The following is a 15598-nucleotide window of genomic DNA, read 5'->3' as shown; positions in this document are numbered from 1 at the left end:
ATTGTTAAGTGATCATTTCTCAAATCGGATAAAAGTTGAGGAAACATTGTTATAATTTTTCTTATTTGGATTTATTTATTTGCCTTTTGATTCAGCCTCACGTGCATGACACATGACTCATTTTGACAAAAGTTCAAAAGGAATTGACGAAAATAATCATAAATGCACATTTTGATGAGTTAGAACATCAATAATCACGAATTTTTAATTGAGACTACAATTTCCTCCTATAAGAATTTCCGAATTTTGGCAGTGAAAATAGTGGCAGACTGGTAATTATTGGTATTATGAGATCTCTTTTACTATTAGGTGGCAGGAGAAGGTCCCTTTAAACAAAGCTGAGAGAGCAGAGCAGAAACGAGAGAGATGGTGCCGTTGTTGGCCACCAAGATCAAACCACACAACAAAATCAAAGTTTGAAATTCAGGACAGAGAGAGGAAGCAGAAGCAGCAGCAGCAGAAGCTATGAAGTTGTTGAAAGGAGAGGTGGGATTTCTCATTCTCTACGCAGCTGCTTTCTATGCCTTCATCATCCATCGATCCCTCCAACTCTCTCGCGGTGCGGTATCATCCATTTCTTGTTCTCTTTTCTTCTTGTCTTTATTTATTTATTGAAAACCCATTTTTCTGATACGCAGATCATCATGCTAAGCTCTTCGGTTTGCGTCCTGGATGCCTCATTCCTCATCGCCTCAATGTGGGTTTCTTCTTTCAATTTCATTACTTTTTACTTTCTCTTTATAAAATTCAGTTTTTGTTCAAAGATAACTTGGGAAATTTTACTTTAGACAGTTGGGAAAGTTCTCTGGTGCAGTGTAACTGTTACGTATATGTAAATTCTGAAGTGGACTGTGACATGCCGCTGTTCGGGCGGTCTAGTTCTCTGTGTATGTGTGTGTTTCCCTGTTCTTTTTTAAGTTTTTCGATTAGTTTTAAGCCTACTGACACTCCGGTTCGAAAATGTGACTACGGGACAGAGGTTCAGGGCCGAAGGGGTAGAGGAAGACCTAGGAAAACTTTGGAAGAGACCCTAAGAAAAGACTTGAGTACTTGGATCTAACGGAGGACATGACACAAAACCGAGCGCAATGGCGTTCTAGGATTCATATAGCCGACCCCACTTAGTGGGAAAAGGCTTTGTTGTTGTTGTTGTGGTGTGGAGTCGGGTTTTAGGGATCCGCGTTTAGCTCTTGAGTTTTGAGCTGGCTAAACAAGGAGTATGATGAAATTTAGAGTGTTGCCCGAAGGGCCAATGGTGCCATTCAAATGGCATGGTGTTTAAATATATATATATAATGTGTGTGTGTGCGTGATACACGTATGTATGTAAATTCTGTTCCTTCACAATTATAATCGTAGAAAATAATGGTTTGAAAAATAGGGGATCAGAGCACATTAATGCTCAACCTTTGGAAAGTTTCCTGAGGCTGGAAATGTGAATTAGATTGAGGCAGACGTTATCACTAGCAGATAGATTTTCAAATTCCAGAAGCATTATTCCGTTTCTATATACGACTCTTGTTCGTGTGTTGATTTACTGCAGTACCATGGTGTTAAAAACATTGGATGTACTGAAAGTTCTAACAAAACTACACAAGTTTTATTTTGACATTCCTGTTCTTACCTGAAAAGCACCTTTCTTTTTCTGCTTAGGATGTTTCTGATGCTCAATGGAGAAACTTTCGAGGAAATTTTCCTGTTCTTACTGGTGTCTTCACAATGTTCACGTTGATTGCTAATTTGCTGAGGACAAGCTTTCATTTAAAAGCGAGAGGGATGTCCATTATTTGGATTTTGATTTCTTTCACATACCTAGCATATCTGCATGGAGCCTGGTATGTCTTACCTTCATAACTGTACTTGGATTATATGCTCTTTCTTAGGAGGTGCAGTTATCTGACTTCCGTTGTTTCTGCAAGCATTATATTTATCCTCGCAATCGCTTCAATGAATTTTCTTTTGGTAAAGGTGAGCTCCATTCATGCTTGGATACATAATGCAATGCATTTTCTTTTAGGGAATTGTTATTGTCACTCCAAAAATCTAAAAGTGCTTTCCACACTTTCTATATTTAGAAAGAAAAATACTCTTATGAGGAATGTACAATTATATGGGCTACTGTTTTGAGCCTATTCCAAGAGTTCATTTTGTTTCTTGCTTTGTTAGAGTTATGCCCTACTGTTTTGAGTTCTTGCCATACATTACTGGACTTGTGTTTTTGCAGATATTTGCACGAACAAAGTATTTCCCTTTTGTATTTTGGATTTTCAACATATTCTTTCTTCTGTGCAATCGTGTTTATGAAGGATATTCATTCTCCATAATTGGGTGAGTTTTGTTGGCTAGGCTAGGCTATTTAGTACTTCATTGGGTACTTAACAGATAAATTGTGATATATCTGCTTCTGCATATTATTATGTAGGCAACGCTGGGCATATTTGGACAACTTTCGGGGCACCTTTAGATGGCACATTTGCTTTAACTTTGGTATTGTGCTTTCCTCATTTTGACATTTTAATTCTAGTTATCATACTTTCATTACTGTGTATTCATCTTCTTTTCCATATCATGTGCATATGACCTTTCGTGAAATATGTGAATACCTATGTAGACACAAATCTACTATGTAGCCACAAATCTATGTATGCAATCCTACAAAATACCCAGACGGGTTTGCCAATATGATCTGTGAGACCGAAAAAGCAGCTAACTTTCTGAGAACCTAATGACATCACCCATCTCTACAGTATGAGAATCCTACTCATAAGATTGGACTCCCCAACATCTAATAGTTGAATACTCTTATATATTAAGTTGGCTGCTTGGAGCAGTTTGGAAATGGGTTCTCAGACTGCAAAGACGGGTTCCCATAATTACCAAGTACAGTCAACTTATTCCATGATTACTGCAGTTTGGAGCAGACCCACAATGCCACAGATTGGAGCCTTGTGGATTAGGTCAAGGGTGTGTAAGGCTCGTTATATCAGAACCAAAATGGTGGATGAATATGTTTGAAAATTTGAGTCGTTTCAACGAGTTATGGCTGTATTTGGTAATTATGATCTCTTTCATGTCTGCTGGTGTAAAATTGTGGTTTTGGAGCCTCCAATTAAGCTATGAAGTAGGCAGTGAAGTTTTTGTTGTCAAGATGACTCTTTGGGAGACGAGTTCATTGTACCTAGATTCTTATTTCAGTAATTGCATGTATAAAAATAAGTAAAACTTTCAATTGAGATAATATGAATGGAAGTTAATAGAAAAAAAGAATGGATTCACAAAGCACTATGAGTAGTGTTGCAACCTGCTTTTATACATTAGTATATATTTGTGATTCTTTTATATGGTTTTTTTTAATCTCTTATTCTGGTTGTTTGTGACAGTTGTTTTGCGGATGATAAGCTTTGGCTATGATTACCATTGGGCACATCGAGAATCTCGTTTTGACCATAAGGTATTTGTGTTCCTTTGAGCTGTGATGTGTATGCTATCTTCTCTGTTCTGTCCCTCCGCCTTTTTTTTTCTGGTATGTATTTTATTGGATTACTTTGTCACGGAGTCTACATGGAAACGATGTTACTAACCGTCCAACGCTTCTGGTTATGGTGGTGATGCGGGCCACTAGTAAGAGAAAGGAAGAAAAGAGTGATCTGGGATCACTCTCTGGCCTTTGGCAAAAACCATTGGTGTATTGGATTCATTTTTCATAGAAATTAGAAAAAAAATCTAGCCTCACAGCTAATACACTTTGAAATCCTAAAAGAAAATTCACAACACCTAATCATGTGACAATAAGAGACTTAAAGACATTGAATATGAGAGTCCAAAACAATGAACCTAAAATACACCATGTAATTAATACATCAAAACCTTTTCAGGAGATTAATTTTTTCCTCTGAAAGCCTATTAGGCCACTTTGTATAAGCCAAACTGGTTTGACTTAGAGGTTAGTCTCCAGCCCACCTATGATTGTGGCCTGAAATAATAACAAGCTTGTGTTACTTTTTGTTCTAGAACTTTATGGTATTTTTCTTTCCAGCTTGTTCTATGGATGAGAGTCAAGAGTGGTTATTACTTTCACATCAATCAACCCTGCATGGTTTCAATGTTCTTGCTCTGCAGCTTGCTTTTGAAGTTGATATCTAGTTAGTTTTCTGTGGTTGCACTCAATGGTACTTTAACATTGTCCTTCACATGCTTGCCAATTGCTATGTTAACAGAATTTATTATAGTATTAACTACAAATTCTTACACCAATTCATGTGCCAGTATCCATTAACATATTTTCAGCAACCCTCTTTTGTTTAATGTAAAGCTATTACCGTGAATCTTAGTGATTCCTAGTTCATTCTGATGGATTTTCTCTGCTTATTCATGCATGCAGATTATTGTCAAGGATTTAATACTTTGCACTTTAGCTATTTACAAAGTGCTAATGTTTCTTGGTCTTGTATGCAGAAACACATTCAGCGTTGCAATATTTGTAAATCAGGGAAAACTTGTTACCATGTTTTACAGGTTAGCTTATGCTTTCTACTTAAGTGCAAGCCTAGTATTATTGCAGTTGGTGGATCCTTAAATCAACTTTCATCCAAATGGATTTTCCATGTGTTCATAATTGTGTTTGTTATACTCAGGAGACAGGTGTCCAGAATGACATGTATGCCTTTACGACTTACCTTGCGTATTTGGTGTATGCACCTCTTTATCTTACTGGGCCAATTGTAAGCTTCAATGCATTTGCCTCACAGGTCTGTCACTTTCAATATTGGTACTGTTTTTTTTAAATAATTTGAAATATTTGGTCATTTATGGATTGCCAAGTGCACTGGATGTGCTTTCCATATTGTTGGAGATGATAGTCCATGCTTGTATGTTCTGCAGAGTCTCAGTATTTACCTTTATTGCAATATTCTTTCAGTTGGATGTTCCTCAAAATAACTTTTCAGCTAAGGACATTGCTTGGTATGGTTTGCGCTGGGTGTTCAGTCTTCTTCTGATGGAACTAATGACACATCTTTTCTATTACAATGCGTTTGCAATCAGGTGAGTGTCTAGTTAAAGATACACCCTGTATTGTGTATGTGTGTCTGTGCGCACACCCACGCATGTGTGTATTCTATCTTTTGGATATTAACTAGGTTCTCTTTTTCTGTACCTATTAGTGGCATGTGGAAAGAGTTATACCCTATGGATGTGTTTATTATTGGATATGGGGTAAGAGATGATCCTTACAGTATCAAGGTCTTTGATGATTAGAATTTTAGTATCTCAAGCTTTTTATATGATTGAAATACATTGTGAAGCCGCATAATGTTCTTTTAATTTGAGGTGGTAATGTAGTAATTAATTCCAGAAAATACAAAACACACCTACCTTAGACTCTTTGTGCATGGACTAAATGTTTAATAATGTGATAGTTCCTACTTATGAGAATATAAAAAATAATGAACAAGTATATCTTAAAATACGTGGTATCCATAACCTTCTTTGAGCAAAGAAAAATGCATGAGAGAGTTAGCTATTAAAAGTTAAATCAATCCCCAAAGTGTTATTTGTAATAAGTTCATTTGTAATAGTATCAATCATTAAATTGTAATCTTTACATTCCTCATAGATATGATGTAAGAATTCTTATGCAAGTATTTTCAAGTTCCTCACCATATTCATACACTCTGCTGTCTGCTGCAAAGTAAAGTTACTTGGTTACTTTACCTGGATATAATAATTTATTTGGTGAACTTTTATCAGACCCTTTTTTTAATTGGGTCTTTTAGTATTTTCCTTTCACCTTGTCTGGATTTCCATTCTAGTTGTTAGGTGACTTCATCTATTTGTTTTAGCTTAGGTAAAGGTGATTTACTTTCTTATGATGGTGCAGGTTTTAATCTTCATGTGGCTAAAGTTTTTTCTGATATGGCGCTATTTCCGGTTCTGGTCACTGGTGTGTATATGTCAATAAATTTTTATTTCCATTTCTTCCGAACTTTGGCGTTTACTGCTGGGTTGTCCGTCTACTATAAATTAGTTGTATCTTTTAGTATTGATATTGCTTTGCAGTGGGACAATGATTTTTTTTCTAATTACTGCAGATATGTGGCATTGAGGTCCCTGAGAATATGCCGAGGTGTATAAATAATTGCTACAACTTGGAAACTTTTTGGAAGAACTGGCATGCTTCCTACAACAAATGGCTTGTGAGGTGAAACTTTCAACCTGTTGTGCTTCAAATTTCTCTTGTAATCCTGTTTCTAACTCTGACATGTTTGTTTGGGAAATGAAAACAATAGGTATTTGTACATTCCTCTTGGGGGCACTCGGAGGAAGCTTCTCAATGTATGGGTTGTATTCACATTTGTTGCCATTTGGCATGATCTAGAATGGTACTTGTTGCTGTTGAATTTTTCTTATTGAATACATCTTAGCTTTCTGTCAAATGGGAGTAGAGCCTTATTGAAATTTGTTCCTTATTCTAACTTAATTTCTATCTTTGGCATTAGGAAGCTTCTTTCGTGGGCATGGCTGACATGCTTATTCTTTATTCCGGAAATGATATTGAAATCAGCAACCAATGCATTTCAGGTGACCTCTTTGTTCCTATTACCATTGCTGTTTTTCTATTGTTTGGTTTAACTTATGGGAGGATGATCATCCCAATTCTCGTCCCTCCCATAAAGCCAATCAGTTAGCTGTTGTTGGCTTGCGGATTAGGGGTTTCTGATTTGTTGGATGGTAATCAATTTGAAGCCTGGACCCTGACTTTCAACCTTTAGGCGAAAAAAAATCGTGGACTTAATCTTGTACTTTGAGGGTGCGTTTGTTTCACCTCCTTAAGAGGGACTAGCTTAAGTAGGACTATAATACTGTGTTTGGTATGTCCTCGAACTAAAATAAGTGGGACTCGCCTCGACTATGAGGCCCTCCGGGGTTCGCTAAGTCTAATCCCAAGCTTTCGCTTGGTATTAAGGGGGACTAGAAAGGAAGGCCGACATCCAATCCCCAAGTTTTGCTCACTAACATCCAGTCCCCGCTTCTTTTGCGGCATCGTCACCAGGGCATCGCAGTGCTTGCTCTTTCGTTGCCTAAGTCAGGGGGGGAGCTCACAGCTGAAGAGGCGCCGCTGTCGGTGGATGTTACAGCCAAAATTGGGGTGTTGATGGAGAAACTGCCAACTCTGCGAGCCAAGAAGCAGATCGAGAGTTTGGCCATGGCAGACGCCCACTTCCAAGTTGAATTTTGAGTCCCGAGTTGAAAAATCACATTGAATTTGAAGAACTCAAATGACCGACAAGTCTTGGAGCTCTGTGGAAATTTCAGTGCTTTCTCTCTTTTATAGAAAGTGGATGTTTGGCTTCCTGAAAAGGGGTTAAGTTTTTGTCGCATATTTGATAGTTTGAGGGGGGATGGGGAGAGAAAGGAGTGGAGGGGTAATTTGGAAAATGAGGAAAGATTGAAAATCAATGGAAATATGACTTTGAAAGTTCGAAAAATCAATGTGATTTTTATCTGGGTTCTTCTAATTCATATGAGTAAGTTGAGTTCCCAATTGAAAAATTCGAAGGGTTTTCAGCTGGGCTTTTGGGTTCCATTGATTTATTGGAAAGTTTTGTTTTTGGGTTGAGAGAATGTAAAATTTGGTTGCTAGGTGTAGTTGGATTCTACAAAAATTTTTGATGTTGGGTTCAATTTCTTTGCATTAGAAAATTCTGGAGAAAGTTTTGTTAACAAAGACTTTTTTCCTTTTTGTCCTTAATTATGCTTCTTAGTCCGACTCTGCACCAAGCACTTCACTAAGTCAATCCAACTTAGTCTAGTCTAAGTCAGTCCAGCTTAGTCTATAAAGCTAGTCCAGTCCGAGATAGTCTGATGCAACAAACGCACCTGAAGGTTTTGTAAGAAAAATCACAAACTTGCTCTAGAACTCAACCATGTTGGCAACCCTTTTGCTTTGTGATTTCTCTCGTTGTAGTTCATTATTTTATACTTACACACATACGAAGCTTAGGGAGGGAGAGGAAGAGAAGAGGAGTATGTTAACCTTTATTTTTATCTGTCGAGCTTAACAATTTTGATTTTGTCATGTATTTGTTGTCAGGTTAAGAGTACTCATGGGGAATTTGTTGTTCGTGAACTTAGTGCGGTTGCTGGTGCAATTACTATCACTTGTCTCATGGTCTGTATCCTGCATTTGATTAAAGCATATATCAATCATAACTATTTTTATATTCTTGTTGATGCTGGTATTGACTTTTGATATTTGCACTTTTGCTTGAGTGAAAAGGAAGTAATAATAAGGTCATTTTGCTCTTTATTTTTTAGACTAATTTGATGATGCTTATATATCTGAAATTCTCTGCTTGTCAAATATAAACATTTAGTAGTCTTTTCCTTCCCTTTGCGAAATTCGTTTGCCTTTTTCTCTTTTGAAAGGCTAAATGATTCAAACCACTTAAGGCCTTTTTACAGTGACAGTTTATTGAAACATATGTGTTTAAAGAGTGAAGGGTAGCCTAAGAGTTTCATTTTTGCAATGGTTCTCTAGCACATCCCACTGGTTTCAGTGTACTTAGCACTTAAAAATGTATCGTGTTATACGCATTTGCCAAACTAGTGGGTATTGCAAACTGGGAATCACCTTATGTGTTTACAAGAATTCGTAAATGCTAACAATACAAGCATTCAATGTTTCTGCAGGTAGCAAACCTTGTTGGTTTTGTTATTGGACCATCTGGGATTAGTTGGTTGATTTCTCAATTCCTTAAACGAGAAGGTAACTTGAATTTTCATGTCCTGAGGTTTCTTGTTATCCTTACACAATTCTGCTTCTGGGAGGACTGATGATATTCTTTGTACAGGACTTCCGGTTTTGGCAGGCATGCTTTTGACATTTTATGTAGGGACAAAGGTAATGTCACAATTATCTGCTTATTTCTTTAACGGTGAAGTTTAAATATGTCGCCTTTTAGAATTAGTTTCGCAATGTGGATATGTTTTGAGATGGAAAATGCGTAAAAAATTTATTTTATAGTAATTTCACTATTTCTTCTCATGCCTAAATATAATGGAACCCAGTCATTAGGAGTTCAGATATTTTCTTATGTATTTTGGGCTTATATTTATCTTGTATCAAAATGACGTTTCAGGATTTCGTTCAATTTTCTTTCTGATATAAACCCTAAACCCGAACATTTCCATAAGCAGACAATTGTATACATATCATAGTGCGTGTGTCTGCTCTATTTCTATGATTGGTCTGAAGTTGCATATCTTGCAGCTTATGTTCCACATCCGCGATGCAAAGCAAAGTAGCAGCTAAATCGGCTCGCTGTAAGGTTTGATTAATTGGCTCCAGTAGCTAATTGCTGGTGTGGAAACCGAGGTCCAGAAGTTTCAAACAGGAGACAGGTTTGCCAACATTGTAACCTAATGTATGCTGGCTCATGCCAAGGACCTCGATGGCGGATAAAAGTAATCATTCATCACTCTACGTTCTTTTCTGGTATACACTTAGGACAAGGAAGGTACTATATAAATGTAGAGAAAGCTAATTCCAAATTCAAATGTGATTTAACTTTTGGAAATACTTGCATTGTAACACGATTGTTGCTTATTAAGAAACAATCGGTTATACTTCTGTTTAAATTTTCTTCCCCTCATCCCGAGCTTAGGCATATCGAATTCAGTAGGGTTTATTTCCCAGAAAGCATTGCCAGGATCTTTACCCTCTTTCATGTCCTTCCTAGTTTTCTGTACTTTGCCAAGCACTCCCTTAACTGCTATTTCGAATGCATCTTCAACTGTCTCCAATCAGGATGCCCTTGGATCTGCATATATCACTCTCGGAATCAATCTTATGACTTCCTCTCTCATTTCTGCCACTTGATGCTTCGGAATTTGAAGCAATGTCTCGTTAACGATCGCCTACATCAACTTTGGTTTCTTGGTGTAAGCCACATCCAAATCCAGTTTGTTGAGAATTAGTAGTATTGATTACCAATTAGTTTGTTTTAATTAGCCAACAACCAATCTGATCGAGGATCCGGATTGGTGATGTCCTCATGAGTCGGGGTGGGGTCGATAAAACTACGAGGATGAGGACGACGCGCACAAATCGAACCTGTTACAAATAGAAAGAAAAAGCTTGTAGGAGCAGAGATGATGAGGTTGCTGTATACACAAATGCAATTTGATGAACATTAATAATTTACCTGAAGAAATGTACAACCATACGTCCTCTACTGAACAATCTTTTTAAACGGGATCGCATTACGTTGAAACTTGACATGAACATAATACATCGTAAATTGATTGCTCGTCAGACTTGAAATATTTGTCATCTGCTGTCTGAAATCATCACGAAAATTCTATACATTGTTTGAGATATATCATGTCAGCAGGTGAGGCTGTACGATCGAGTAAATACCAGCCACTTCCCTCCAAGCTCCCCCAGCTCAGCCGGTTCTGCGCCCGATAATCTGCACGCACAATCACAGCCATACAGTACTGATTTCTGTTTTCTGATGAGTATATGAATGGCGACCACCGACCTTGCATTCTTGCATTTGGTTTGCTAATATAGTTGGCATATGCATGGGGCAACCAAACACTGTTAACCCCTTTTACCGCACGAGATCTTCATTGCAATACCGGACCAGCATCCTAGCAACCCGATAAGTCACACTAACTAGATAAGTGGTTCCACTGGAAGAAAATGAAAGGCGACGTGTTTCCATTGTCAATGCAAGAAAACAAATTAACAAAGAATTCAAACACACATGTTTTTGAATCTTTTTCTGAGGAGGAAGGGCATTACTAATTTACTCACTTGTGCAAATGAATAGATGGAATGAAGAGTGAACAACATCGAACATCAGCGCCAAAGCTGAGCTCATCCTGCCAGCACAAAATAAGCAATCAATTACCTCCCAAAACAAATCCTTGCCAAGCATAGTGAAGTCAAAACAGAAGCAGCAAAGGATTTGTACTTGCACCACCACTTTTATACATCAAACACCTTTCAATATCCCCTTATTAATTTTGGCCTAACAGGGAGTAGGATGATCAAATGTGAGATAATTTTGGAGAAACTAAGATGGCGCTGTTAAGAGGAATGCGAAGCAAAAACTTTAACCTTAATTTAGGGTTTGGGGTTTGAGACTCTCCCCAGTACAATGACACCATAAGGCTAGTGATAACAAAACTTTCGACTTGAACAAAGTGAAGGCAGACATGCTTATGGTTTAAAAGACAAAAAAAAGGTACAAATCCACTTGTCCAGAAAAAAGAAATACACTAACCTCTGCACTTCTGATTTCTTCATACATCTATTGATTGAATGATACAGCTCTGACTTGGCGTCATCAATAGCTAGCTCTGATATTTCAAGTCCATCTTCCCGTGGTACTTTTAGATATCTACACAAAATTTAACGTGTTCATGATGCAATAGCACAAAAAGGATAAACAAAGAAATCATTTACGTGAAATTGTGTCTAGTATGTACAAAATACAAAAATTGGTTTTGGCCTCATCGCCTGTACTAGTTTTTCTTTCCAAAGTTCTTTTTCTTCAGTAGAAGATCCGAAAATCACCTAGTGATATGATATTTAAATGCATTTTTTGGGGGAAAAAATAATGCCTTCATTTCCAAGAATGTGAGATTTTTTATTTTTACTTTTTATGGGAAGGGCAAACAATATGAGATATTACTACATGGTATGCATTTGAGTGGAGTTTTTTTTTTTTTTTTTTTTTTTGTGGGAAATTTATCATGCCTTAATGTACATTCACATTTGTCTATGTGTCAAATATAAAGCCAGTGCCCAATTTTCTTTTATATAAAGCGTTGACTGAATGGCTTTGAAACGGTAATTTGACATTCCACCATTTTAGGTCTTAACTTCTTGTGCACCCACATCAAACAAAAGCATAAAATTCTAATATTTCCAATTCCCAATTTGCAGTTAGTACCTAGTGGCTACTGGCCGGTGAGCAGGAAATAAGCATGCATAAATCTGTGGGTATTTCATGCATCAGTTATCTAAAACATCAAATCAGCCAAAACAGTGAAATATAACAGCACTTACCACATGGATGCTAAGAACGTTTTACCGGATTGTACTGGTTATACTGACCATTTTGAGTCAAAATCCTCAATGCCAAGGTCCTCGTCCCAGAGAAACATATATGCACTCACTGAAGAGACGGTACATTCACAGCGCAAATAAAGACTGCAAATCCAGTATCATATTCTCCTGAGACATAAATAATGATCTTTGTAGCATCTTATAGTGTGAACACTCTGTATTCACAATTCATAGTGCTTACCAGATATCTGGGAATATAAGTTTTAAAATCACTTTGCTTGTAGTAGTGCTCACAGATAAAGAATTAAATCCCAGAAGAAAAAAAACCCAGCAGTTTTACGGACTATCGATTCCCTCAATCAACATTGAATATGTCTGAGGATGAAGCCGGCAACCCAACTTCTCCATGATGCTTATGAGCTCAGAGCATATATTGCCAAGACCCCTCTTAAGTAAACCATCAAAGAGAACTTTCCAAGCTACTTCATCGTAATTATATTCGCAATGAAGCAAAGTACGAAAAACTGCTTTTGCCTTCTCACTCTTCTCTTCATCAAGAAGCCCACATACAAGCAACGTGGAGGACTCCAATGTCGGTAAATAACCATCCTCAATCATCGCATCCACCAAGATTGCTGCCTCTCCATACTTTTGCAATGTACAGCAACAGTTAAGAAGATAATTATAAATATCCTCACTGGGAGAAACTTCCCTCTCTTTCATATGACTGTATAACCTCTGGGCTTCTTCCAAGCGCCTCTCTTTGCAAAGACCTACTATAAGTTTGTCATAAGTGTTGGTACTGGGTGCACAACCATGTCCAGTCATTTTTTCAAAAAGGTCTAAAGCAATGTCAAAATCCATTATCTTCCACACATCAGCAATATCAATCAAGGAGACATTTGAGATCAAATCCATTCCCAGTATATTATTCCTTGTCTCTGTCAACTTTTCATTTGAAAGATGTTTGATCAGAAAGGAATAGGTATAATGCGAAGGATCACAAGAAGCATCAAACATGCGCTTAAGAACATCAAATGCACAATCAATTAATCCCATGCGTCCATATCCATCAATTAGCAATGTGTAAGTCAACGAATCTGCTACAATTCCTTCTTCATTCATCTTAATCATCAATTTCTCTGCCTCTTCTACATTTCCTATGCCGCAATATGCATGAATAAAGGTGGTGTAAGTAAATAGGTCAGGCTGATTACCAGAACTAACCATCTGGTTTAAAAGCCTATGAGCATGGTCAAAGTCCCCTTCCTTCAACATTTGTTTAATTAGAATTGTATAAGTATGTACTGTAGCTTTCACACCAATACTTACCATCTTTTCTACCAGTGATAATGCTTCCTTCAGTCTTCCTTCTTTGCACAACACATCTATCAAGGTATTGTAAGTGTATGAGTTCGGCAAACAGTCTTCTACAAGCATTCTATCAAACAAAGAATGGGCATCGTCAATTTTCCCAACCGTGCAATAACCATCAATCAAAGCAGTAAAGATCACGTCATTCAACTTTATGCCTTTCTCTTTGAGAGAATCAAACAGGGCATGAGCTTCTTCCAGTCTCCCCTTCTTACAGAGTGTGTCTATGAGAGAACTGTAAGACCATTGGTCAGGAACCAAACCGCCTTCTTTCATCAAATTAAGCAGCCTATAAGCACTCTCCAAATGACCTATTTTACATTGCCCATGGATTAATGAGTTATATGTATATAGGCTTGGTGAGAGTTTCCGATCAAGCATCTTACCAAGCAGTGCCATTGCCTGGTGTATATTTTTCCTTTTACAAAATCCACAAATCAATTCATTGTACGTCCGAGCATTTGGAAAACAATTACTCGATTCCATCAAAGCCAAAATACCAAGTGCAGCCTCAACTGCTCCCTCCTTGCAGTACCCATCAATCATTGCGTTGTACGTGACAACATTAGGAACCAACCTTTTCTCCAACATCTTGTTTAGCAAGTTTCTTGCCTTATCAAGCTTATTTTCCTTACACATGCTATCAATGAGCACAGTATAAGTATGAACATTTGGTTCACAACCCATTTCCGTCATCTCTTTAAACAGATTCATAGCTTCTATTTTCCTTCCCAATTTACACAAGGCGCAAATAAGAACTGTAAATGTACGCACAGTCGGAAAACAATTATCCTCCCCCATTTGAGAAAACAACTTGAGAGCCTCATCGATCCGATCAGCCTCACAAAACCCATGAATCAAATTAGTATAGGAAACCTCATTTCTTTGACAACCCTTTTGCGGCATTAGCTTGAAAACACTACAACCACTATCCACATCCTTATTCCTACAATGCCCCAGGATCAATGAAGTGTAGGTAAACGTATCGGGGTGCAAACCCGCCTGCCCTATCTTACTGAAATACAAGTCCGCCTCGGCCACGTTACCCAATTTACAGTAAGCATGGATCATGGTATTAAAAGTATGCAGATTTGGCGAAACCATATCGTCTAACATCTCCAAGTACAGAGCTTTCAAATCTTGAAACAGGGAAAACTTAGACAATGACATTAGAAGAAAATTGTAGCACCTGAGGGTGAGCTTGAACTCGAACTCTTCGGCGCCATTCAATGCCCGCAAATATTCGAGCACAAAAACGGCATCTTGTGGGGAACTGGACGCCTTAATCATGGAAATTCGGATCTTTTCCGCGACCTGGAGAAACCCATTGGGAAGGAGAATGTTGAGGAGGGAAGAATGGCACTGGACAGTGTGCTTGTATCCGGGTTTAAGGGCAATCCAGTTGAAGAATCCGAGGGCCGTTTGGGGGTCGAGTTTGAGAGCGAAGACGGAGGAGACATGAGAAGGGGATATGGAGGGGGCAAGTTTTTTTAGGGAAGGGTGGCGCTGCCAATTGGGGCGGGAGAGAATGGAGAAGAGCTGGGCGGAGAGATCGTGCGGTTCGGGGGAGAGGGGAAGGGGAGCGGTGGCGGGGGAGGAAATGGAATAAAAGGGTTTGAGGAGGAGGAAGAGGAAGGGCTCAGGTGGGTGGCAGATGACGGCCATGGGTTTTCTCATCATCTTCTTCTTCGGACATTGGTGGAAGACCCGACCCAATTCACTTCATCGTGTGCAGACCAAGAAATGGTGTATGAGTTGGAGAGTGGGAAGAAGGAGGAGGAGGAAGAGGGAAGAGAAAATCGTAGGTTTGTTTGGAGTTCGTTTTGGCATTTAGAGAAATCTCTGCAGCTGGTGATGTGCTGACTGACAGCTGCTGAGGATGGGGAATTCACACCTCGCGGTCTGGGCTCAACTCATGGGCCCTTCCGGCCCTCCCAAGCTTCTATAATGAGTGGGCTTTTTCAAATCTACCCGCTAAAAACTCTAACGACGATATTGCATTACCTGTGTCATTTTAACAACTTAACATTGACAGTGAGTTCAAATCCCGTTGACTTCTTAATTTAATATCTAATTTAACAAAAGAAAAAATGTGTCAAATATTTATTATTTTTTCAAAAAAAAAAATTGCCATACTAGTAC

General features: G+C 38.2%; 2 protein-coding genes across 3 annotated transcripts; one reads left to right on the top strand and one right to left on the bottom strand.

The window, feature by feature from the left end:
* The first annotated feature begins 338 nt into the window (after positions 1-338).
* Positions 339-9639, top strand: LOC103425395 (membrane-bound O-acyltransferase gup1-like). Its single transcript, XM_029093644.2, has 19 exons — positions 339-559; positions 639-697; positions 1654-1835; positions 1920-1968; positions 2225-2328; positions 2423-2487; positions 3381-3451; positions 4456-4515; positions 4635-4748; positions 4919-5043; positions 5163-5214; positions 5879-5941; positions 6090-6199; positions 6288-6380; positions 6498-6579; positions 8093-8170; positions 8692-8767; positions 8853-8902; positions 9272-9639. The coding sequence occupies exons 1-19, from the start codon at positions 466-468 to the stop codon at positions 9311-9313; spliced, it is 1569 nt and encodes a 522-aa protein (XP_028949477.1). The 5' UTR covers positions 339-465; the 3' UTR covers positions 9314-9639.
* LOC103425378 (pentatricopeptide repeat-containing protein At5g65560-like) lies at positions 9454-15316 on the bottom strand. 2 transcript variants are annotated; one of them, XM_008363459.4, is made up of 5 exons: positions 12083-15316; positions 11295-11411; positions 10823-10890; positions 10206-10698; positions 9454-10114 (listed from the first exon to the last, which is right to left on the bottom strand). In XM_008363459.4, the coding sequence occupies exon 1, from the start codon at positions 15134-15136 to the stop codon at positions 12419-12421; it is 2718 nt and encodes a 905-aa protein (XP_008361681.2). In that variant the 5' UTR covers positions 15137-15316; the 3' UTR covers positions 9454-10114; positions 10206-10698; positions 10823-10890; positions 11295-11411; positions 12083-12418. The 2 variants fall into 2 exon arrangements, with proteins under 2 accessions (XP_008361681.2, XP_008361682.2); XM_008363460.4 differs by lacking the exon at positions 9454-10114 and having other exon boundaries at positions 10237-10656; positions 12083-15289.
* Positions 15317-15598: the final 282 nt, after the last annotated feature.

The sequence above is a fragment of the Malus domestica genome, chromosome 15 (assembly GCF_042453785.1).
Source record: "Malus domestica chromosome 15, GDT2T_hap1".
In the NCBI taxonomy this organism is placed as follows: Eukaryota; Viridiplantae; Streptophyta; class Magnoliopsida; order Rosales; family Rosaceae; genus Malus; species Malus domestica.
This window is presented reverse-complemented; position numbering and strand designations above follow the sequence as displayed.